This window comes from Oncorhynchus mykiss, chromosome 30 (assembly GCF_057628025.1).
Source record: "Oncorhynchus mykiss isolate SJ-2025 chromosome 30, ASM5762802v1, whole genome shotgun sequence".
Classification (NCBI taxonomy): domain Eukaryota; kingdom Metazoa; phylum Chordata; class Actinopteri; order Salmoniformes; family Salmonidae; genus Oncorhynchus; species Oncorhynchus mykiss.
Genome location: NC_143051.1, coordinates 40770052 through 40794700, shown reverse-complemented (window position 1 = coordinate 40794700; position 24649 = coordinate 40770052). Strand labels below are relative to the sequence as shown.

The 24649-nt window shown below is 44.4% G+C and overlaps 1 protein-coding gene across 4 annotated transcripts in view; it reads right to left on the bottom strand.

The window, feature by feature from the left end:
* LOC110530849 (protein argonaute-3) overlaps positions 1-24649 on the bottom strand; it is a 45280-nt gene that overhangs the window by 7480 nt on the left and 13151 nt on the right. The window contains exons 2-14 of one of the 4 annotated variants that reach the window (XM_036971833.2): positions 20633-20804; positions 20371-20491; positions 20037-20245; positions 14577-14713; positions 11432-11566; positions 11074-11161; positions 10733-10880; positions 10367-10486; positions 9944-10087; positions 9253-9419; positions 5797-5981; positions 3892-4051; positions 100-190 (exon numbers count right to left, since the gene is read on the bottom strand). In XM_036971833.2, the coding sequence (XP_036827728.1) occupies positions 100-190; positions 3892-4051; positions 5797-5981; positions 9253-9419; positions 9944-10087; positions 10367-10486; positions 10733-10880; positions 11074-11161; positions 11432-11566; positions 14577-14713; positions 20037-20245; positions 20371-20491; positions 20633-20804 (1877 nt within the window). The remainder of the gene's footprint in view (positions 1-99; positions 191-3891; positions 4052-5796; positions 5982-9252; positions 9420-9943; positions 10088-10366; positions 10487-10732; positions 10881-11073; positions 11162-11431; positions 11567-14576; positions 14714-20036; positions 20246-20370; positions 20492-20632; positions 20805-24649) is intronic. The other 3 variants (XM_036971834.2, XR_016493689.1, XR_016493688.1) reach the window with 3 other exon arrangements.

Here is a 24649-nt window from a genome sequence, read left to right as displayed (position 1 = left end):
TTACCAATGTACTAGATGCCTCAGACCCCTTGACAACTAGATAGACAGACAAGGCAGTGTTTGTGAGGAAAGTGGCAATGGAAACAGGAAGAAACTGACTGCTGCGATGGATGGCTTCTTTCCGTCTCCGGCTGGAGGATGAGTGACGTCGGCCCCCAGGAAGATAACAGGCTGCTGGAACACTGAGGGACTGGGTGGAGAGAGCGACAAACACAAGGCACATAAATCCTAACTCCAACACCATCATTAAGGTTGCCGACGACAACAGTGGTAGGCCTGATCACCGACAACGATGAGACAGCCTATAGACAGGACGTCAGAGACCTGGCAGTGTGGTGCCAGGATGACAACTTCTCCCTCAACGTGATCAAGACAAAGGAGAAGATTGTGGACTACAGGAAAAAGAGGACCGAGCACGCCCCCATTCTCATCGACGGGGCTGTAGTGGAGCAGGTTGAGAGCTTCAAGTTCCTTGGTGTCCACATCACCAACCAACTATCATGGTCCAAACACACCAAGACAGTCGTGAAGAGGGCATGACAATGCCTATTCCCCCTCAAGAGACTGAAAAGATTTGGCATGGGTCCTCAGGTCTTCTAAAAGTTCTACAGCTGCACCACCGCCTGGTATGGCAACTGCTCTGCCTCAGACTGCAAGGCACTACAGAGGGTAGTGCGTACGGCCCAGTACATCACTGGGGCTAAGCTTCCTGCCATTCAGGACCTCTATACCAGGCGGTGTCAGAGGAAGGCCCAAAAACTTGCCGAATACTTCAGCCACCCTAGTCACTGTTCTCTCTGCTACTGCACAGCAAGTGGTACCGGAGCGCCAAGTCTAAGTCCAAAAGGCTTCTTAACAGCTTCAACCCCCAAGCCATAAGACTCCTGAACAGCTAATCAAATGGCTACCTGGACTATTTGCATGGTCCCCCCTTCTTATGCTGCTGCTACTCTGTTTATTATCCATGCTTAGTCACTTTACCTCTATCTACATGTAGAGTTGAAGTCGGAAGTTTACATACACCGTAGCCAAATACATTTAAACTCAGTTAACAGTTCCTGACATTTAATCCTAGTAAAAATTCCCGGTTTTAGGTCAGTTAGGATCACCACTTTGTTTTAATGGGAAATGTCAGAATAATAGTAGAGAGAATGATTTATTTCAGCTATTATTTATTTCAGCTATTATTTATTTCATCACATTCCCAGTGGGTAAGAAGTTTACATACACTCAATTAGTATTTGGTAGTTGAGTGAATTTTGGCTCATTCCACTTGACAGAGCTGGTGTAACTGAGTCAGGTTTGTAAGGCCTCCTTGCTCACACACACTTTTTCAGTTCAGCCCACAAAGTTTCTATAGGATTGAGGTCAGGGCTTTGTGATGGCAAATCCAATTCCTTGACTGTTGTCGTCATTAAGCCATTTTGCCACAACTTTGGAAGTATGCTTGGGGTCATTGTCCATTTGGAAGACCCATTTGCGACCAAGCTTTAACTTCCTGACTGATGTCTTGAGATGTTGCTTCAATACATTCACAGTTTCCCTTCCTCGTGATGCCATCTATTTTGTGAAGTGCACCAGTCCCTCCTGCAGCAAAGCACCCCCACAACATGATGCTGCCACCCCTGTGCTTCACGGTTGGGATGGTGTTCGTTGGCTTGCAAGCCTCCCCCTTTTCCTCCAAATATAACGATGGTCATTATGGCCAAACAGTTCTATTATTTTTTCATCAGACCCGAATACATTTCTCCAAAAAGTACGATCTTTGTCCCAGTGTGCAGTTGCAAACCGTAGTCTGGCTTTTTTTATGGCGGTTTTGGAGTAGTGGCTTCCTCCTTGCTGAGTGGCCATTCAGGTTATGTCGATATAGGACTCGTTTTACTGTGGATATAAATACGTTTGTACCGGTTTCCTCCAGCATCTTCGCAAGGTCCTTTGCTGTTGTTCTGGGATTGATTTGCACTTTTGGAACCAAAGTACATTCATCTCTAGGAGACAGAACGAGTCTAATTCTTGAGCAGTACGACGGCTGCGTGGTCCCATGGTGTTTATACCTGCATACTATTGTTTGTACAGATGAACGTGGTACCTTCAGGTGTTTGGAAATAGCTCCCAAGGATGAAACAGCCAAGCAAGGAGGCACTGAGTTTGAAGGTAGGTCTTGAAATACATACACAGGTACACCTCTAATTGACTCAAATTATGTCAATTAGCCCATCAGAAACATCTAAAGCCATGACATTTTCTGGAATTTTCCAAGCTGTTTAAAGGCACAGTCAACTTAGTGTATGTACACTTCTGACCCACTGGAATTGTGATACAATTAATTATAAGTGAAATAATCTGTCTGTAAACAATGGTTGGAAAAATTACTTGTCTCATGCACGAAGTAGATGTCTTATCCGACTTGCCAAAACTAAAGAATTTGTGGAGTGGTTGAAAAATGAGTTTTAATGACTCCAACCTAAGTGTATGTAAACTTCCGACTTCAACTGTACATATTACCTTAATTACCTCGACTAACTTTGGGTTGTGCCGTGGCGGAGATCTTTGTGGGCTACACTCGGCCTTCTCTCAGGATGGTAAGTTGGTGATTGAAGATATCCCTCTAGTGGTGTGGGGGCTGTGCTTTGGCAAAGTGGGTGGGGTTATATCCTGCCTGGTTGGCCCTGGGTATCATCGGATGGGGCCACAGTGTCTCCTGACCCCTCCTGTCTCAGCCTCCAGTATTTATGCTGCAGTAGATTATGTGTCAGAGGGCTAAGGTCAGTCTGTTATATCTGGAGTACTTCTCCTGTCTTATCCGGTGTCCTGTGTGAATTTAAGTATGCTCTCTCTAATTCTCTCTCTCAGAGGACCTGAGCCCTAGGACCATGCCTCAGGACTACCCGGCATGATGACTCCTTGCTGCCCCCAGTCCACCTGGCTGTGCTGCTGCTCCAGTTTCAACTGTTCTGCCTGCGGCTATGGAACCCTGACCTGTTCAGCGGTCGTGCTACCTGTCCCAGACCTGTTTTCAACTCTCTAGAGACAGCAGTAGCGGTAGAGATACACTCAATGATCGGCTATGAAAAGCCAAATGAAAAACCCTCGACAACTACTGTGATTATTATTATTTGACCATGCTGGTCATTTATGAACATTTGAACATCTTGGCCATGTTCTGTTATAATCTCCACCCGGCACAGCCAGAAGAGGACTGGCCACCACTCATAGCCTGGTTCCTCTCTAGGTTTCTTCCTAGGTTTTGGCCACCGTTCTTCTACACTTGCATTGCTTTCTGTTTGGGGATTTAGGCTGGGTTTCTGTACAGCACTTTGAGATATCAGCTGATGTAAGAATGGCTAAATAATACATTTTATTTGATTTAACCTGTGCCCCGGTACCAGTAGCCCCTGTATATAGCCTCGCTACTGTCAGTTTATTGTTGCGCCTTAATTATTATTATTATTTTTATTTCAGTTTATTTTAGTAAATACTTTAACACTTTTTGGTTTAGAGCTTGTAAGTAAACATTTCACTGAAAGGCTTACACCTGCTGAATCCGGCGCATGTGACATTTTATTTGTATCAAGATTAGTCCACCACCCAAAGGACATCCAGCCAACTTGACAACTGTGGGACGCATTGAGTCAACATGGGCCAGCCAGCATCCCTGTGGAATGCTTTTACAAGGTATTTTACCTTGGTGTCAGAGTCCATCCCCCTACAAATTGAGGCTGTTCTGATGGAAAATGGGGGGGGGGGGGGGGACTCAATATTAGGAAGGTGTCCTTAATGTTTTGTATACTTAGTGTATGTATCTCTGCTAAATAGCACATAAGTGTTTTCAAATCACCCAAATAGGGGTTTTCTGCCAGTGGAAACACACTCTTTCACTCTGTGCGTTACCGTTGGTGTGGCACCAGGATGTTGTTGATGCCCCCCAGTTTGACGTTGATCTTGAGGCAGAGGTTGGAGAGGGTCTGAGGGGATGTCTTTACCACGTTCTTCACCTGGACACACTGAGTGGCCATGCCCAGGAGGGTGTCTCCAACCCGCTTCACCTCAGCTGTGGGAAAGAGGGAACTATTTTACAGCTGTAGGACACAGGTAACCATTTTACACCTGATACCATCTTGTACATGGCACATACAGTACCAGTCAAAAGTTTGAAAACACATACTCATTCAAGGGTTTTTCTTTATTTGTACTATTTTCTACATTGTAGAATAATAGTGAAGACATAAACTATGAAATAACACATATGGAATCATGTAGTAACCAAAAAAAACAGTGTTAAACAAATCAACATACATTTTTATTTGAGATTCTTCAAAGAAGCCACCCTTTGCCTTGATAACAGCTTTGCACACTCTTGGCATTCTCTCAACCAGCTTTTCCAACAGTCTTGAAGGAGTTCCCACATCGGCTGAGCACTTGTTGGCTGCTTTTCCTTCACTCTGCAGTCCAACTCATCCTGAACCATCTCAATTGGGTTGAGGTCGGATGATTGTGGAGGCCAGGTCATTTGATGCAGCACTCCATCACTCTCCTTGGTAAAATAGCCCTTACACAGCCTGGAGGTGTGTTTAAGGTCATTGTCCTGTTGAAAAACAAATTATATTCCCACTAAGCGCAAGCCAGATGGGATGGCGTATCACTGCCGAATGCTGTGATGGTTAAGTGTGCCTTGAATTCTAAATAAATCAAGGACAGTGTCACCAGTAAAGCACCCCCACACCATCACACCTCCTCCTCCATGCGTCACGGTGGGAACCACACATGCAGAGATCATCCGTTCACCTACTCTGCATCTCACAAAGACACGGTGTTTGGAACCAAAAATCTCAAATTTGGACTCATCAGACCAAAGGACAGATTTCCACCAGTCTAATGTCCTTTGCTCGTGTTTCTTGGCCCAAACAAGTGTCTTCTTCTTACCGGTGTATGTTAGTAGTGGTTTCTTTGCAGCAATTTGACAATGAACGCCTGATTCACTCAGTTTCCTCTGAACAGTTGATGTTGAGATGTGTCTGTTACTTGAACTCTGTGAAGCAATTATTTGGGCTGCAATCTGAGGTGCAGTTAACTCTAATAAACTTATCGTCTGCGGCAGAGGTAACTCTGGGTCTTTCATGTGGCGGTCCTCATGAGAGCCAGATTCATCATAGCGCTTGATGGTTTTTGCAACTGCACTTGAAGAAACTTTCAAAGTTCTTGACATTTTCCAGATTGACTATCCTTCATGTCTTAAAGTGATGGACTGTCGTTTCTCTTTGCTTATTTGAGCTATTCTTGCCATAATATGGACTTGGTTTTTTACCAAATAGGGCTATCTTCTGTATACCACCCCTACCTTTTCACAACACAACTGATTGGCGCAAATAAATTAAGAAGGAAAGAAATTCCACAAATGAACTTAAGGCACTCCTGTTAATTCAAATGCACTCCAGGTGACTACCTCATGAAGCTGGTTGAGAGAATGCCAAGAGTGTGCAAAGCTGTCATCAAGGCAAAGGGTGAAGAATCTAAAATATTAAATATATTTAGATTCAACACGTTTTTGGTTACTACATGATTTCATGTGTTAGTTAATTCATAGTTTTGATGTCTTCACTATTATTCTACAATATAAAAAATAGTCAAAACAAACAAACACCCTGGTGTGTACAAAATTTGGACTGGTACTGTATATACTCAGGCTATGGAAATAACATACAAATAAATAGTATGTGAATAGAGTTTTTAGAAAATAAAAGTAAAAAAACAAATTCATCAAATGTAAAACAAAATTAAACAGTGTCTAGTCTGTACCATAGACTGGGGTCTTTCCAGGTAGGATGACGATGATGAGCTGCAGGCCAGCGTAGGTGTTCTTCAGGTGCCTGAACATGGGCTCTACGCTGTCTGATCCCTGAGCGTACTTACAGAAACATGGCTGGCCCTGGATGGGCATCCCAGCATCCTTAGAGATCTTACGCAGCTGGTCAGTAAAACCTCTGTAGCGATGTAGGGAAAGAGAGTGAGAGGATGAGAAAAAGAGCAAGAATGAGAAAGAGAGGGAGGATGAAGAGACCCAAAGAGACAGTTACAGAGACGAGAGAAGTTTAGACACTTACTAATTCAAGGGTTTTTCTTTATTTGTACTATTTCTGACATAGAATAATAGTGAAGACATCAAAACTATGAAATAACACATATGGAATTATGCAGTAACCAAATATATTTTTATTTTAGATATCCAAAGTAGCCACCCTTTGCCTTGATGACAGCTTTGCACACTCTTGGCATTCTCTCAACCAGCTTCATGATAGTCACCTTCTTAAGTTCATTTGTGGAATTTCTTTCCTTCTTAATGCTTTGAGCCAATAAGTTGTGCTGTGACAAGGGGGTATACAGAAGATAACCCTATTTGGTAAAATACCAAGTATTATTATTAAGGCAAGAACAGCTCAAATAAGCAAAGAAAAACGACAGTCCATTACTTTACATTCCAAGAACTTTGAAAGTGCAGTTGCAAAAACCATCAAGCGCTATGATGAATCTGGCTCTCATGAGGACCGCCACATGAAATACCCAGAGTTCCTCTGCCGCAGATGATAAGTTCATTAGAGTTAACTGCACCTCAGATTGCAGCCCAAATAAATGTTTCACAGCGTTCAAGTAACAGACACATCTCAACATCAACTGTTCAGAGGAAACTGAGTGAATCAGGCAATCATGGTCAAATTGCTGCCAAGAAACCACTACTAACGGACACCAATGAGAAGAAGAGACTTGATTTGGCCAAGAAACACGAGCAAAGGACATAGACTGGTGGAAATCTGTCCTTTGGTCTGATGAGTCCAAATGTGTGATTTTTGGTTCCAACTGCCGTGTCTTTGTGAGATGTAGAGTAGGTGAACGGATGATCTCTGTATGTGTGGTTCCCACCGTGAAGTATGGAGGTGGTGGTGTGATGGTGCTTTGCTTAACCAGCATGGCTACCACAGCATTTTGCAGCGATATGCCGTCCCATCTGGATTGCGCTTAGTGGGACTATCATTTGCTTTTCAACAGGACAATGACCTTAAACACACCTCCAGGCTGTGTAAGGGCTATTTGACCAAGGAGAGTAATGGAGTGCTGAATCAGATGACCTGGCCTCCACAATCACCCGACCTCAACCCAATTGAGATAGTTTGGGATGAGTTGGACTGCAGAGTGAAGGATAAGCATCCAACAAGCTCAGCATATTTTTATTTTACCTTTATTTAACTAGGCAAGTCAGTTAAGAACAAATTCTTATTTACAATGACAGCCTACTGGGGAACAGTGGGTTAACTGCCTTGTTCAGGGGCAGAACGACAGATTTTTACCTTGTCAGCTCGGGTATTCGATCTTGCAACCTTCCGCACTAACCACTAGGCTACCCTGCCACCCCATATACAGTGCCTTGCGAAAGTATTCGGCCCCCTTGAACTTTGCGACCTTTTGCCACATTTCAGGCTTCAAACATAAAGATATAAAACTGTATTTTTTTGTGACGAATCAACAAAAAGTGGGACACAATCATGAAGTGGAACGACATTTATTGGATATTTCAAACTTTTTTAACAAATCAAAAACTGAAAAATTGGGCTTGCAAAATTATTCAGCCCCTTTACTTTCAGTGCAGCAAACTCTCTCCAGAAGTTCAGTGAGGATCTCTGAATGATCCAATGTTGACCTAAATGACTAATGATGATAAATACAATCCACTGCAAATCTACCAAGACCTGGCCGTCCCTCGAAACTTTCAGCTCATACAAGGAGAAGACTGATCAGAGATGCAGCCAAGAGGCCCATGATCACTCTGGATGAACTGCAGAGATCTACAGCTGAGGTGGGAGACTCTGTCCATAGGACAACAATCAGTTGTATATTGCACAAATCTGGCCTTTATGGAAGAGTGGCAAGAAGAAAGCCATTTCTTAAAGATATCCATAAAAAGTGTTGTTTAAAGTTTGCCACAAGCCACCTGGGAGACACACCAAACATGTGGAAGAAGGTGCTCTGATCAGATGAAACCAAAATTGAACTTTTTGGCAACAATGCAAAACGTTATGTTTGGCGTAAAAGCAACACAGCTCATCACCCTGAACACACCATCCCCACTGTCAAACATGGTGGTGGCAGCATCATGGTTTGGGCCTGCTTTTCTTCAGCAGGGACAGGGAAGATGGTTAAAATTGATGGGAAGTTGGATGGAGCCAAATACAGGACCATTCTGGTAGAAAACCTGATGGAGTCTGCAAAAGACCTGAGACTGGGACGGAGATTTGTCTTCCAACAAGACAATGATCCAAAACATAAAGCAAAATCTACATTGGAATGGTTCAAAAATAAACATATCCAGGTGTTAGAATGGCCAAGTCAAAGTCCAGACCTGAATCCAATCGAGAATCTGTGGAAAGAACTGAAAACTGCTGTTCACAAATGCTCTCCATCCAACCTCACTGAGCTTGAGCTGTTTTGCAAGGAGGAATGGGAAAAATGTCAGTCTCTCGATGTGCAAAACTGATAGACATACCCCAAGCGACTTACAGCTGTAATCGCAGCAAAAGGTGGCGCTACAAAGTATTAACTTAAAGGGGCTGAACAATTTTGCACGCCCAATTTTTCAGTTTTTGATTTGTTAAAAAAGTTTGAAATATCCAATAAATGTCGTTCCACTTCATGATTGTGTCCCACTTTTTGTTGATTCGTCACAAAAAAATACAGTTTTATATCTTTATGTTTGAAGCCTGAAATGTGGCAAAAGGTCGCAAAGTTCAAGGGGGCCGAATACTTTCGCAAGGCACTGTATGTGGGAACTCCTTCAAGACTGTTGGAAAAGCATTCCTCACGAAGCTGGATGAGAGAATGCCAAGAGTGTGCAAAGCTGTTATCAAGGCAAAGGGTGGCTACATTGAAGAATCTAAAATATATTTTTATTTAACACTTTTTTGGTTACTACATTATTCCTTATGTGTTACTGTCTTCACTATTATTATACAATGTTGAAAATAGTTTTTAAAAAAAGGAAACCATTTGAATGAGTAGGTGTGTCCAAACTTTTGACTGGTACTGTTAGTGTTGCAGACACCAACCAAAAGAAACTAAGAAATGTGATAACATAATAGATATGCTAATAATGCTATTTTTTAGTTGATTATAATGTTATTGCATTGGGTTGAGTATTTATCTGTTGAAAAAGAGACCTGTGTGTGTGTTTATGATGTATGTTTGTATAAGACAGACAGCACTCACTTGAGGATCTCCTCACGACACTGCCTCTGTGTGGCAAAGCAAGCGATGGCCCACATCTTGATCTCCACCCCAGTGTGGAACTGTTTGCCCCTCATGTCCCACACGCCGTGGCTGGGCGTGGCCACCGTGCGGTTCTGCAATGACACCGCAGGGTTCATCTGCTGGGACTGCCACCCACACACACACATACATAAATACAGACAGTACAGACATTGACAAAGGTGGAGAGACCATTTGGTTCTAAAAGATTGAGAAAATGTTGTTTTGTATTTTCTCCGAAATGGTCATTTAATGAATCTAAAAACATTGTCATGCCATTTGTCATAGCCTTCACACAAGTAAAGTAGTAATCATTATTTTCAGAGAAAAAAAACAGAGGTGGGTGAAAGAGAGAGGGTGGTAGAGATTGACAATTGGCGGCAGGTCGCCTAGCAGTTAAGAGCGTTGGACCAGTAACCGAAAGGTTGCTGGTTCGAATCCCCGAGCTGACTAGGTGAAAAATCTTTCTATGTCCTCTTGAGCAAGACACTTAACCCTAATTGCTCCTGTAAGTTGATCTGGTTAAGACCGTCTGCTAAATGACGTAAATGTCAAAAGTGACTAAATGAAAGAGCCAGGGGCATGAAAGAGAGAGATGGGGAAGCTAAATTACAGAAACATGTGGATGAAGGATGATTTAAAAGGTAGGTACCATGAAGTGTTCCAAGCTTGCCCTGCCGCCGTACTGCAGCCCGGGGGCCGGCAGCACACGGCCCGTCACCTGAGCCATCTCGTCACGCACGCGGAACTGAAACTCCTGGACGAACGGGTCCGCCTCATAGTTCGCACTCCGCACCTGGATACAGAGTTGGAGTGAATGAGAGAAGAGGAGGATAGAGGGGTAGGACGGAGGGAGGGGTAGTAGCAAAACAGGAAATTATTCGTTTGGAGGAGATGATAACTTAAGCAGGTGCATCATATTGGTGGTGGATGAGAAGAGTTTCCCCCTTACTACAGTATGTAAGTAATTTGAGTATCTGGAAAAGTGCTATATCAATTAGTAAGATGAATTATAAAGACATGTCACTCAGTAGTCATAACACCTCGCAGTCATTCAAGGATAGATAGTACTCACCAGCCTGCTGATCTCCTCCTGTCTGTCTGGGGCAGAGCGGGCCGTGGCTTTGATCATGGTGGACGTCTGGTTATCAGTGAGTTTTTTAATACAGCGCTGGCCAGCTACTATGTTGCACACCTGCAAGGAGACACATAGGAATGTGAGTTAAAGTAACTTAATACAGTAGAGAGAGCAGAACTGGTACAGTTTTATGCTTAGGGCCCTGAGTTGATCCTGACCACATGAAAGACAATAACTCAGGTCTCTACTTATGCTGACTAAGATCACGGCTGCTGAGCGCAAACTCCCATAAACAAAGCAATAATGCACATAATCAAAGAGGTTGATAATTGGTCAAAAGTACAAAGAGCCAGTAGTACTCACCTCCAGAGGCAGGTAGGTGTGTTTCTGCTCCTGGCCCACCTGTAGGCAGGGGAGGTGGGGGTACTTCAGCTGCAGGCTGTACTTCTCTCTGAAGTACTGGGCCACCGTGCGCTCCACTGTCTGACCATTCTCCAGCTGCAGGGGGAACCTGGGTGTTCGGGGAAGAGGAACATGGAGTTGATGTTTTTGTGACTTTGTGCTCATCTAGTTCTCATGTTTAACTCTTTGGGGTGGCTTCCTGGACACAGATTGCTTTTTATTCCAGGAATAAACTTCATCTCAATGGAGAATGTGTCAGAGTTAAACTACACATATCCCCGTCTCTCTGTGTAGGTACTCACGTCTGGTGGCTGGCAGGACGACGAGTCACATTACACACTCTGTACTTCCTCCGCATCGTCCCGCAGTGGGTCACTTCCACCTTCAGACCTGGACACAACAAAGGAAGGAGGGGAATATGTGTGAGAAGAACTATCCAACTATATTTATATAGTTTGAGGGGCTTCCAATGCCCAATGCAAACACATTTTCATGTGGTGTGTACAATTTGGTAGGTAGTAAAACAATTACCAATATCCCTACAACCAAAACAAAGTCAGAATGACAAAAACATTAGCCCTGGAGTTCAACAGTGATGCAAGGAGTCTAGCAGTGTTAGCACTCCCGAGCCTGGGGTGGTGGTGACGTCACTCTGCATACCTTTGATCTCTTTGGTGAACTTGACCCTGTGGGAGTCGGTGAGGGGCCGGGGCTGCTCGTCTATGTTGTGGATGTCCAGGACCTCGCACATGAACTGGATCACCGGCTGGGCCTTGTAGAACGCTGTGGCTGATACTATAGATGAGAAGTGGTCAAATGAAAATAAGTTACTTCAATGCGGAAGGATCCAAGTTATGATAGTCTACAACCAAATCCAAAGAGTAAGAGTTAGATTAGGTTCATTCGAAATCAGGGACTTCAATGTAGCTAAGGAACCCAATTCTGATAGCTTTACAACCAAAGAAAAAATGAGGGATAGGCTGAATTCTATTCCAATTGGACTAATCAAAGACATAAGTAAACACGATGCAACTCAGACACTTCCACGCTGCCTCCGTGCTGTTTGATGCTACTTGGCAGGAGCCAAACACTTTTAATAACTATTAAATCAAACTCTGTATTTAACACATTTACCAACGTCTTAGTTTTGTCCTCACTCAACGTTTTTTCAACCAAGTTTTCCGCCCCGGACACTTTCTGGACATGGATCTGTAGGACCTCCACCAGCCGAAAAAGCTGAGTAAAATGATGACTTCGAATTGCAGTCGCTATAGACCTACTCATAATATGCAGGAGAACTATCCCCTTATGGTGAGGATAGCCAAGTTGCGAGACGCAATCGTTAGGCAAGGGCAATTCTGTGCCACCAGTAAGTACAGGTAGTAGTGTGAAATCCCCCCCACAGTTCCCGCAGCAGGACATTTTTTCCACAGCTTCTGGAAATAAATGCTGCCGGCAGTCTTAACCAGTGTCGCTCATTCAGCCAACAGTGACTTTCAACCGGTTTTCCCCACTAAGCAGCGAGTCGGAGTCAGAGCCCGAGCATTCTCAGGTCTGTCCTCCACCCGTTTACGGGGTCTGAGCGGCCGAAGCCTCCCACCATTAGCTCTGAAAAATTTAAAACCCTAGTCATTGCCAGCTTAGTGGTGTCTGCCCATAGCACAGTCATTGTAGTCAGCTCAAGACAGTGTATGTCTCTCCCCTCCTGGAGGATCTGAGCCATAGGACCATGCCTCAGGACTACCTGGCCTGATGACTCTTGGCTGTTGCCGTCCCCAGTCCACCTGGTCGTGCTGCTAGTAGTTTCTGCTGTTCTGCCTATGGAACCCTGACCTGTTGTCCTGCTGTCTTTAACCTCTGAATGTTCAGCTTTCAGCTGACAAGAGGAATACCTATGTGAGAATGCTGTTCATTGACTACAGCTCGGCATTCAACACCATAGTACCCTCCAAGCTCGTCATCAAGCTCGAGACCCTGGGTCTCGACCCCGCCCTGTGCAACTGGGTACTGGACTTCCTGACGGGCCGCCCCCAGGTGGTGAGGGTAGGCAACAACATCTCCTCCCCGCTGATCCTCAACACTGGGGCCCCACAAGGGTGCGTTCTGAGCCCTCTCCTGTACTCCCTGTTCACCCACGACTGCGTGGCCACGCACGCCTCCAACTCAATCATCAAGTTTGCGGACGACACAACAGTGGTAGGCTTGATTACCAACAACGACGAGACGGCCTACAGGGAGGAGGTGAGGGCCCTCGGAGTGTGGTGTCAGGAAAATAACCTCACACTCAACGTCAACAAAACTAAGGAGATGATTGTGGACTTCAGGAAACAGCAGAGGGAACACCCCCCTATCCACATCGATGGAACGGTAGTGGAGAGGGTAGCAAGTTTTAAGTTCCTCGGCATACACATCACAGACAAACTGAATTGGTCCACTCACACAGACAGCATTGTGAAGAAGGCGCAGCAGCGCCTCTTCAACCTCAGGAGGCTGAAGAAATTTGGCTTGTCACCAAAAGCACTCACAAACTTCTACAGATGCACAATCGAGAGCATCCTGGCGGGCTGTATCACCGCCTGGTACGGCAACTGCTCCGCCCTCAACCGTAAGGCTCTCCAGAGGGTGGTGAGGTCTGCACAACGCATCACCGGGGTCAAACTACCTGCCCTCCAGGACACCTACACCACCCGATGTCACAGGAAGGCCATAAAGATCATCAAGGACATCAACCACCCGAGCCACTGCCTGTTCACCCCGCTATCATCCAGAAGGCGAGGTCAGTACAGGTGCATCAAAGCTGGGACCGAGAGACTGAAAAACAGCTTCTATCTCAAGGCCATCAGACTGTTAAACAGCCACCACTAACATTGAGTGGCTGCTGCCAACACACTGACACTGACTCAACTCCAGCCACTTTAATAATGGGAATTGATGGGAAATGATGTAAATATATCACTAGCCACTTTAAACAATGCTACCTTATATAATGTTACTTACCCTACATTATTCATCTCATATGCATACGTATATACTGTACTCTATATCATCGACTGTATCCTTATGTAATACATGTATCACTAGCCACTTTAAACTATGCCACTTTGTTTACATACTCATCTCATTTGTACATACTGTACTCGATACCATCTACTGTATCTTGCCTATGCTGCTCTGTACCATCACTCATTCATATATCCTTATGTACATATTCTTTATCCCCTTACACTGTGTACAAGACAGTAGTTTTGGAATTGTTAGTTAGATTACTTGTTGGTTATTACTGCATTGTCGGAACTAGAAGCACAAGCATTTCGCTACACTCGCATTAACATCTGCTAACCATGTGTATGTGACAAATAAAATTTGATTTGATTTGATTTTGAAAAGCCAACTGACATTTACTCCTGCGGTTCTGACCTGTTGCACCCTCTACAACCACTGTGATTATTATTTGACCCTGCTAGCCATCTATGAACATCTTGTAGAACGATCTGGACTTAATGTCCATGTACTCCTATAATCTCCACCTCTCACAGCCTGGTTCCTCTAGGTTTCTTCCTAGGTTTCTGCCTAGGTTCCTGCCTTTCTAGGGTGTTTTTCCTAGCCACCGTGCTTCTACATCTGCAATGCTTGCTCTCTGGGGTTTTAGATTTGGTTTCTGAATAAGCACTTTGTGACAACTGCTGATGTAAAAAGGGCTTTAGAAATACATTTGATTGATTGAGACCTCACAGACAACATGGAAGGAAACAAGTCCCTGCCAACAGTAAAGAATATATATTTTTTAATCATTGTCCATGTTCACCGTCAATGTTGAGCATCATCTTCCACATGGCGGGCCGCACCGACTGGTGGAAGCCGAACCACACCTCCCTACCCCCGCCCAGGGGGTGGTCGTAACCCTCTGGGGCGGAGAAGAAGGAGCGCCCCACTGGGGTGTACCTGGGGAGAAGAAAGAGGGTCACCTTTCACAGACAGAAAATTAATTGAATTACTCTACTAATCATGTTTTATTCAAGATCTAGCTTCATTGGGTTATACATAATCATTGAAATAATCTATAGTATAGATATATAATACAATGCTCAAAAAAATAAAGTGAACACTAAAATAACACATCCTAGATCTGAATGAATGAAATATTCTTATTAAATACTTTTTTCTTTACATAGTTGAATGTGCTGACAACAAAATCACACAAAAATGATCAATGGAAATCAAATTTATCAACCCATGGAGGTCTGGATTTGGAGTCATACTCAAAATTAAAGTGGAAAACCACACTACAGGCTGATCCAACTTTCATGTAATGTCCTTAAAACAAGTCAAAATGAGGCTCAGTAGTGTGTGTGTGTGGCCTCCACGTGCCTGTATTATGACCTCCCTACAACGCCTGGGCATGCTCCTGATGAGGTGGCGGATGGTCTCCTGAGGGATCTCCTCCCAGACCTGGACTAAAGCATCCGCCAACTCCTGGACAGTCTGTGATGCAACGTGGCGTTGGTGGATGGAGCGAGACATGATGTCCCAGATGTGCTCAATTGGATTCAGGTCTGGGGAAAGGGCGGGCCAGTCCATAGCATCAATGCCTTCCTCTTGCAGGAACTGCTGACACACTCCAGCCACATGAGGTCTAGCATTGTCTTGCATTAGGAGGAACCCAGGGCCAACCGCACCAGCATATAGTCTCAGAAGGGGTCTGAGTATCTCATCTCGGTACCTAATGGTAGTCAGGCTACCTCTGGCGAGCACATGGAGACAAAGAAATGCCACCACACACCATGAGTGACCCACCGTCAAACCGTCTGGAGGATGTTGCAGGCAGCAGAACGTTCACCAAGGCGTCTCCAGAACGTTCTCCAAGGCGTCTCCAGTCTGTCACATGTGCTCAGTGTGAACCTGCTTTCATCTGTGAAGAGTACAGGGCGCCAGTGACGAATTCAATTCAACGGCTCAGACACAAGAGGCATGTGGCAGGGTCTACAGTCAATCACGGACTACAAGAAGAAATCCAGCCCAGTCACGGACCAGGATGTCCTGCTCCCAGGCAGACTAAATAACTTTTTTGCCCGCTTTGAGGACAATACAGTGCCACTGACACGGCCTGCAACGAAAACATGCGGACTCTCCTTCACTGCAGCCGAGGTGAGTAAGACATTTAAACGTGTTAACCCCCGCAAGGCTGCAGGCCCAGACGGCATCCCCAGCCGCGCCCTCAGAGCATGCGCAGACCAGCTGGCCGGTGTGTTTACGGACATATTCAATCAATCCCTATACCAGTCTGCTGTTCCCACATGCTTCAAGAGGGCCACCATTGTTCCTGTTCCCAAGAAAGCTAAGGTAACTGAGCTAAACAACTCACTTCCGTCATCATGAAGTGCTTTGAGAGACTAGTCAAGGACCATATCACCTCCACCCTACCCGACACCCTAGACCCACTCCAATTTGCTTACCGCCCAAATAGGTCCACAGACGATGCAATCTCAACCACACTGCACACTGCCCTAACCCATCTGGACAAGAGGAATACCTATGTGAGAATGCTGTTCATCGACTACAGCTCGGCATTCAACACCATAGTACCCTCCAAGCTCGTCATCAAGCTCGAGACCCTGGGTCTCGACCCCGCCCTGTGCAACTGGGTACTGGACTTCCTGACGGGCCGCCCCCAGGTGGTGAGGGTAGGCAACAACATCTCCACCCCGCTGATCCTCAACACTGGGGCCCCACAAGGGTGCGTTCTGAGCCCTCTCCTGTACTCCCTGTTCACACACGACTGCGTGGCCACGCACGCCTCCAACTCAATCATCAAGTTTGCGGACGACACAACAGTGGTAGGCTTGATTACCAACAACGATGAGACGGCCTACAGGGAGGAGGTGAGGGCCCTCGGAGTGTGGTGTCAGGAAAATAACCTCACACTCAACGTCAACAAAACTAAGGAGATGATTGTGGACTTCAGGAAACAGCAGAGGGAACACCCCCCTATCCACATCGATGGAACAGTAGTGGAGAGGGTAGCAAGTTTTAAGTTCCTCGGCATACACATCACAGACAAACTGAATTGGTCCACTCACACAGACAGCATCGTGAAGAAGGCGCAGCAGCGCCTCTTCAACCTCAGGAGGCTGAAGAAATTTGGTTTGTCACCAAAAGCACTCACAAATTTCTACAGATGCACAATCGAGAGCATCCTGGCGGGCTGTATCACCGCCTGGTACGGCAACTGCTCCGCCCACAACCGTAAGGCTCTCCAGAGGGTAGTGAGGTCTGCACAACGCATCACCGGGGGCAAACTACCTGCCCTCCAGGACACCTACACCACCCGATGTTACAGGAAGGCCATAAAGATCATCAAGGACATCAACCACCTGAGCCACTGCCTGTTCACCCCGCTATCATCCAGAAGGCGAGGTCAGTACAGGTGCATCAAAGCTGGGACCGAGAGACTGAAAAACAGCTTCTATCTCAAGGCCATCAGACTGTTAAACAGCCACCACTAACATTGAGTGGCTGCTGCCAACACACTGACACTGACACTGACTCAACTCCAGCCAATTTAATAATGGGAATTGATGGGAAATGATGTAAATATACCACTAGCCACTTTAAACAATGCTACCTTATATAATGTTACTTAGCCTACATTATTCATCTCACATGCATACGTATATACTGTACTCTATATCATCGACTGCATCCTTATGTAATACATGTATCACTAGCCACTTTAACTATGCCACTTTGTTTACATACTCACCTCATGTATATACTGTACTCGATACCATCTACTGTATCCTGCCTATGCTGCTCTGTACCATCACTCATTCATACATCCTTATGTACATATTCTTTATCCCCTTACACTGTGTATAAGACAGTAGTTTTGGAATTGTTAGGTAGATTACTTGTTGGTTATTACTGCATTGTTGGAACTAGAAGCACAAGCATTTCGCTACACTCGCATTAACATCTGCTAACCATGTGTATGTGACAAATACAATTTGATTTGATTTGAATTTGCCAATCTTGGTGTTCTCTGGCAAATGCCAAACGTCCTGCACGGTGTTGGGCTGTAAGCACAACCCCCACCTGTGGACGTCGGGCCCTCATACCACCCTCATGGAGTCTGTTTCTGACCGTTTGAGCAGACACATGCACATTTATGGCCTGCTGGAGGTAATTTTTCAGGGCCCTGGCAGTGCTCCTCCTGCTCCTCCTTGCATAAAGGCGGAGGTAGCGGTCCTGCTGCTGGGTTGTTGCCCTCCTACGGCCTTCTCCACGTCTCCTGATGTACTGGCCTGTCTCCTGGTAGCGCCTCCATGCTCTGGACACTACGCTGACAGACACAGCAAAACTTCTTGCCACAGCTCGCATTGATGTGCCATCCTGGATGACCTGCTCTACCTGAGCCACTTGTGTGGGTTGTAGACTCCATCTCATGCTACCACTAGAGTGAAAGCACCGCCAGCATTCAAAAGTGACCAAAACATCAGCCAGGAAGCATAGGAACTGAGAAGTGGCCTGGTCACCACCTGCAGAACCACTCCTTTATTGGGGGTGTCTTGCTAAATGCCTATAATTTCCACCTGTTGTCTATTCCATTTGCACAACAGCATGTGAAATTTATTGTCAATCAGTGTTGCTTCCTAAGTGGACTGTTTGATTTCACAGATTTCACAACACATTGTGTTCTTTAAGTGTTCCCTTTATTTTTTTGAGCAGTGTATATACATTGTAGACTACTAGTATATTCAGGACTATAAGGGTATATAAATTAGAGGTCGACCGATTATGATTTTTCAATACCGATACAGATTATTGGAGGACCAAAAAAAGCCAATACCAATTATTGGAGGACCAAAAAAAGCCGATACCGATTAAGCGGCCAATTATTTTTTTTATTTGTCATAATGACAATTACAACAATACTGAATGAACACTTATTTTAACTTAATATAATACATCAATAAAATCAATTTAGCCTCAAATAAATAATGAAATATGTTCAATTTGGTTTAAATAATGCAAAAACAAAGTGTTGGAGAAGAAAGTAAAGTGCAATATGTGCCATGTAAGAAAGCTAACGTTTAAGTTCCTTGCTCAGAACACGAGAACATATGAAAGCTGGTGGTTCTTTTTAACACGAGTCTTCAATATTCCCAGGTAAGAAGTTTTAAATTGTAGTTATTATAGGAATTATAGGACTATTTCTCTCTATACGATTTGTATTTCATATACCTTTGACTATTGGATGTTCTTATAGGCACTTTAGTATTGACAGTGTAACAGTATAGCTTCCATCCCTCTCCTCGCCACTACCTGGGCTCGAACCAGGAACACATCAACAACAGCCACCCTCGAAGCAGCGTTACCCATGCAGAGCAAGGGGAACAACTACTCCAAGTCTCAGAGCGAGTGACGTTTGAAACACTATTAGCGCGCACCCCGCTAACTAGCTAGCCATTTCACATCGGTTACACCAGCCTAATCTCAGGAGTTGTCATAAACAGCGCAATGCTTGAAGCACGGATGGCATCCCTAAGTCTAAATATTGCTGTTACATTGCACAACCTTCAATGTTATGTCATAATTACGTAAAATTCTGGCAAATTAGTTTGCAATGAGCCAGGCGGCCCAAACTGTTCCCTGACTCTGCGTGCAATGAACGCAAGAGAAATGACACAATTTCACCTGGTTAATGTTGCCTGCAAACCTTTCTTTTAGCTAAATTTGCAGGTTTAAAAATATATACTTCTGTGTATTGATTTTAAGAAAGGCATTTTTGTTTATGGTTAGGTACACGTTGGAGCAATGACAGTCCTTTTTCGCGATTGCGCACCACATTGATTATATGCAACACAGGACACGCTAGATGAACTAGTAATATCATCAACCATGTGTAGTTATAACTAGTGATTATGATTGATTGATTGTTTTTTTTATAAGATATGTTTAATGCTAGCTAGCAACTTAACTTGGCTTCTTACTGCATTCGCGTAACAGGCAGGCTCCTCGTGAGGCAGGTGGTTAGAGCGTTGGACTAGTTAAAAGTAAGGTTGCAAGATTGAATCCCTGAGCTGACAAGGTAAAATTCTGTCGTTCTGCCCGAACAAGGCAGTTAACCCACCGTTCCTAGGCCGTCATTGAAAATAAGAATGTGTTCTTAACTGACTTGGCTTGTTAAATAAAGTTGTACATTATTTTTATTTTTTTTTAAATCTGTATGCCAGTGCTGTCCACTAGGGCGGCAGCAGTCACTCACTTCATGGAAGGCAGGTGTCGCAGCACCACATCCACTGCGTGTACAGGGTTGGTGCTGATGGGCTTGTCCAGCTCCAAGGGCTCAGGCATGGTGCGCCCCATCAGGACCTCGTGCAGCAGGTGCCAGCTGACTAGCGACACAAACTTGATGGACACTTTGAAGGGGCGATCCTTACCCCCCTCCCCTGGCAGGGTGACATCCAGATCCACCTGAGGAGAATATATATGGGAGCTCAAGCAACTCAATGTATCACTAGCACACCCATCTGACATTCAACATTGTAAATTACACTAGAAATGTTATCATGTGTATCTTGTGTGAACGCGCAACTCACCCCCGCTGTGGCGACTGGTAGGGGGTTGGCTGTGTAGAGGCTCCTCTTCCCATCGTAGACTGGCCTTCGGTCCCCAAAGATGGTCACCTTGAAGTGCTTCACCATGGAGTCCACCACCTCCCTATAGGGGCACCAGAGAGACAAATATATCAACTCCAACACTGCTCCATAACCCTGGTCTTTTAAGTGGGTAAAGTGATGCAAAGTACAGTTCATGAGATCACATGAAAGATCTGCAGCTGACTGACGGACAGCTGTTTACCTGTTGACGCGACGTGGGCACTTCTCAGGCTTGATGTCTACTTCATAGAGGTAGACGTCCATCTTGGGGATATCCACCTGGAAGCAGTTGGCCAGCAGCTTGATAGGCTTCCCCATGGTGCCAAAGCCAGGCCTCCGTGGCACTGAGAACAGGGCCTGGGCCCCAACATCTCCTAGAGGGAGAGAGAGAGAGGGTGCCAGTACTCAATATAAAAACACTTATGAAAGAGGTTGTGGGGGAGGAGAAGGACAGAAAGGGATCAAGAGAGAGTGAGTGTGACGAAGTGAGAACAAGAGCAAAATCAAACTGTAGATAGGAAGTAGTAGATAATGTGGCGAAAGGCAGATATAAAAAGGCTGTGAGGGTATTGTGGGATCCCACTTAAGGTGGTGATGAAATAGGAGTCATGAGTAGCCTAGTTTTTTTTTCCTCCCCAGAGCTATTGACACTAAAGGCCAGAGTTTTATGGTAAATGTCACCACGTTAAGGCATTGAATTATCCTAACTGACAAACACAAGCTTTGGATGAGAGTAGAGTAGGGGTGTGCCAGCCACACTACGCCAATTCTACCAAAGCACTTTCATTGACAGCCTCGTCGGAAACTACTCCGGTAATCATGACGTCACAAAACCACACACTACCCACACTCAGATGAGCCGTAAACGACCTACTCTGACACCCACACAAAAGACATGACATCCACTCATATAGTGTCATGAGTCATCTCTCAGAAAACATCCAATCAAAATCATGTGGAAAGAAGAATATAATAAACCATATTTTTGACCTATGAGTTAAATAGGATGTGTTCTTCACATATTGTAGACCTTAAACGTAGAATTACATGTAGAACATTTATTATAGGATCTCTATGACCTCAAATTGAAAAAAAAGATGACTAGGTCTAAAGGGGAAACTGAAAAGGTGAGGCTGTCCTGGTTCAGAGCACTGTGTCAGGGTCAGAGAAGGACCCTGTAGTAAAGTGCTCCGGGATAAAGTTTCCCCTAGGTACAGATCTAGGATAAGCTTGCCTTTCCCCAATACTAAACTTAAGCATTAGGCCTCATGGGGGAAATTACCCAGCATTTAAGGGGCAACTTCACCCTACTCCCAGAAACACGGTGTAGTGGAGTGGGATCATCTGTGATGGCGCGTCCCCCAGTGTCTTATCACTCGCTCCTGTGTCGTTTCCATGCCAACATCACCTATGTTGTTGCCACTTCTCCATGGTAACACAGACCATGCTAACAAGAGGGAGTCCAAGAGCGGGTGTATTTGAACGTATGTCTCGATAAACCAGGAAGATTATGATCAATATTCAAAGATTTAATCTTTTTGGGGGGGTAATCTGAACCTTGCCTATATGAAGTAACAGAAGGTGACTGGAAAACACGGTGATCACACACATGGGCAGAAGAAACCGAAAAGGACAAGGCATGGCTGAATAGATGCTTATCACCTCAGATGCTAGTAGCCCACGTGAAGACTTTCCAGAACTCAAGGCAAAATGTCTAATTATTCTCACTACTGCCACCTACGCCGTAAGAGCCTTCCAGCCAAATACAGAGCAGTCAAAAATGGTTCTACCAACCCTGACATTCCCAAAGCCATCTTTGAGAAACATTGAAAAAAACAACAGAGACTACCTCCAAATTAATAGTCTCTCTCAGCCACTGTGCAGCAACATCTCAAACAGGTGTCAACCCAAAGCAAAAACAATATTGACCATTGAAGCTGAAATACAGAAACTGCAACAGGTGAATCTCCAAATGCAACAGAATATCATATCATCGAAGTCCAGCGCCACAGCCGGAGATGGAACCTGAAACTGCATGGGATGCGAGAAAAGGACTGGGAGAGCATACGGAGCGTTACCATTGACATCCTCGGGAAAGTAGCACCCAGGATTCGAGACAAGCTCCCAGATGTCATCGACGTGGTGCACCGCCTGGGAAAGCAAAGAGATGACGGATCTCCGCGGACAACCATCATGTGGTTCACAATGTGGGGTGGCAGGTAGCCTAACGGTTAGAGCGTTGGACTAGTAACCGGAAGGTTGCAAGATCGAATCCCTGAGCTGACAAGGTAAAAATCTGTCGTTCTGCCTCGGAACAAGGCAGCTAACCCACTGTTCCAAGGTGGTCATTTACAATAAGAATTTGTTCTTAACTGACTTGCCTAGTTAAATAAAAGCTAAATATAATAAAACTGTGAGAATCTGCAGAGATGTTGTATGGAAAGAAGCCAAGGAGTCCAGGTTTCTTATGGAGAATAAACTACGCATCAAGAGGCTCTCACTCCAGGAGATGCTGTTGCAATGGAAAAACTTTGGCCAGTGGTAAAAAAAAGCTAGAGAAGAAGGTTAGAGATCCTTTTGCATTTATCGATGGAAAGAAGATCGATTGTCAGGACGTCAAGTGAATGTATGCTGAATGTTTTGAAAACACTGCTCAGGGATATAACTACACTAACTCAAAATTGATGTCCTATTCTTTTTAAGTCAAATGAAAACTTTAGCTAAATGACTGAGTTAAGTCAATTGCCATTTTTACATTCACCCCGTTTTATATCACCAGGTTTGTCAATGAATACAGGTTCACCATATTGATCATAACTACCTCGGTTTAGGGTAGTCCAGTTCTTTCTCTAAGCTCAGGTTTCCTTACTAGCTACCTAGTTTACTAGTTCAGTTATTATTTTCACTAAACTGTATTTGTTTTATTTTTGTCAGGTTTTGCAACGTTTTGAATAAAATGCACTAAATAGTCTCTCTAAATGCCAGGGGTTTACGAAACATAACTAAAAGAAAATTACTTTTTACTTTGTAAAAACTAAATGCAGATTTCATTCTACTCCAGGCGAATTGTGATTCAGATTCTAGAGTTTGGAAATCTCAATGGGGAAACACTGTTTATTATAGTCACTGGTCTAACCACTCAGCTGGTACTATGATACTGCTTCAAAAGTTTAGAGGTGATATTTCAGAGTTGTGTACGTCCAAAGATGGGAGATGGGTTATATTGATTTCAAAACTAGATAATGCTTGTTTCATTATATGCAATGTACAGTTGAAGTCAGAAGTTTACATACACTTAGGTTGGAGTCATTAAAACTCAATTTTCAACCACTCCACAAATTCTTTAGTTTTGGCAAGTCGGTAAGTCGGATAAGACATCTACTTCGTGCATGACAATACATTTTTCCAACAGTTGATTGCAGACAGATTATATCACTTATAACTCACTGTATCAAAATTCCAGTGGGTCATTAGGTTAAGTTGACTGTGCCTTTAAACAGTTTGTAAAATTCCAGAAAATTATGTCATGGCTTTAAAAGGTTCTGATAGGCTAATTGACATGATTTGAGTCAATTGGAGGTGTACCTGTGGATGTATTTCAAGGTCTACCTTCAAACTCAGTGTCTCTTTGCTTGACATAATGGGAAAACCGAAAGAAATCAGCCAAGATCTCAGAAAAATAATTGTAGACCTCCACAGGTCTGTTTCATCCTTGGGAGCAATTTCCAAACGCCTGAAGGTACCACGTTCATTTGTACAAACAATAGTACGCAAGTATAAACACCATGGGACCACGCAGCCGTCATACCGGAATTAGACGCGTTCTGTCGCTTAGAAATTAATGTACTTTGGTGCGAAAAGTGCAAATCAATCCCAGAACAACAGCAAAAGGACCTTGTGAAGATGCTGGAGGAAACGGGTACAAAAGTATCTATATCCAATATCCACAGTAAAAACAAGTCCTTTATCGACATAACCTGAGAGGCCGCTCAGCAAGGAAGAAGCCACTGCTCCAAAACCGCCATGAAAAAGCCAGACTACGGTTTACAACTGCAAATGGGGACAAAGATCGTACTTTTTGGAGAAGTCGCCTCTGGTCTGATGAAACAAAAATAGAGCCGTTTGGCCATAACGACCATCGTTGTGTTTGGAGGACAAAGGGGGAGGCTTGTAAGCCGAAGAACACCATTCCAACCGTGAAGCCCGCATCATGTTGTGG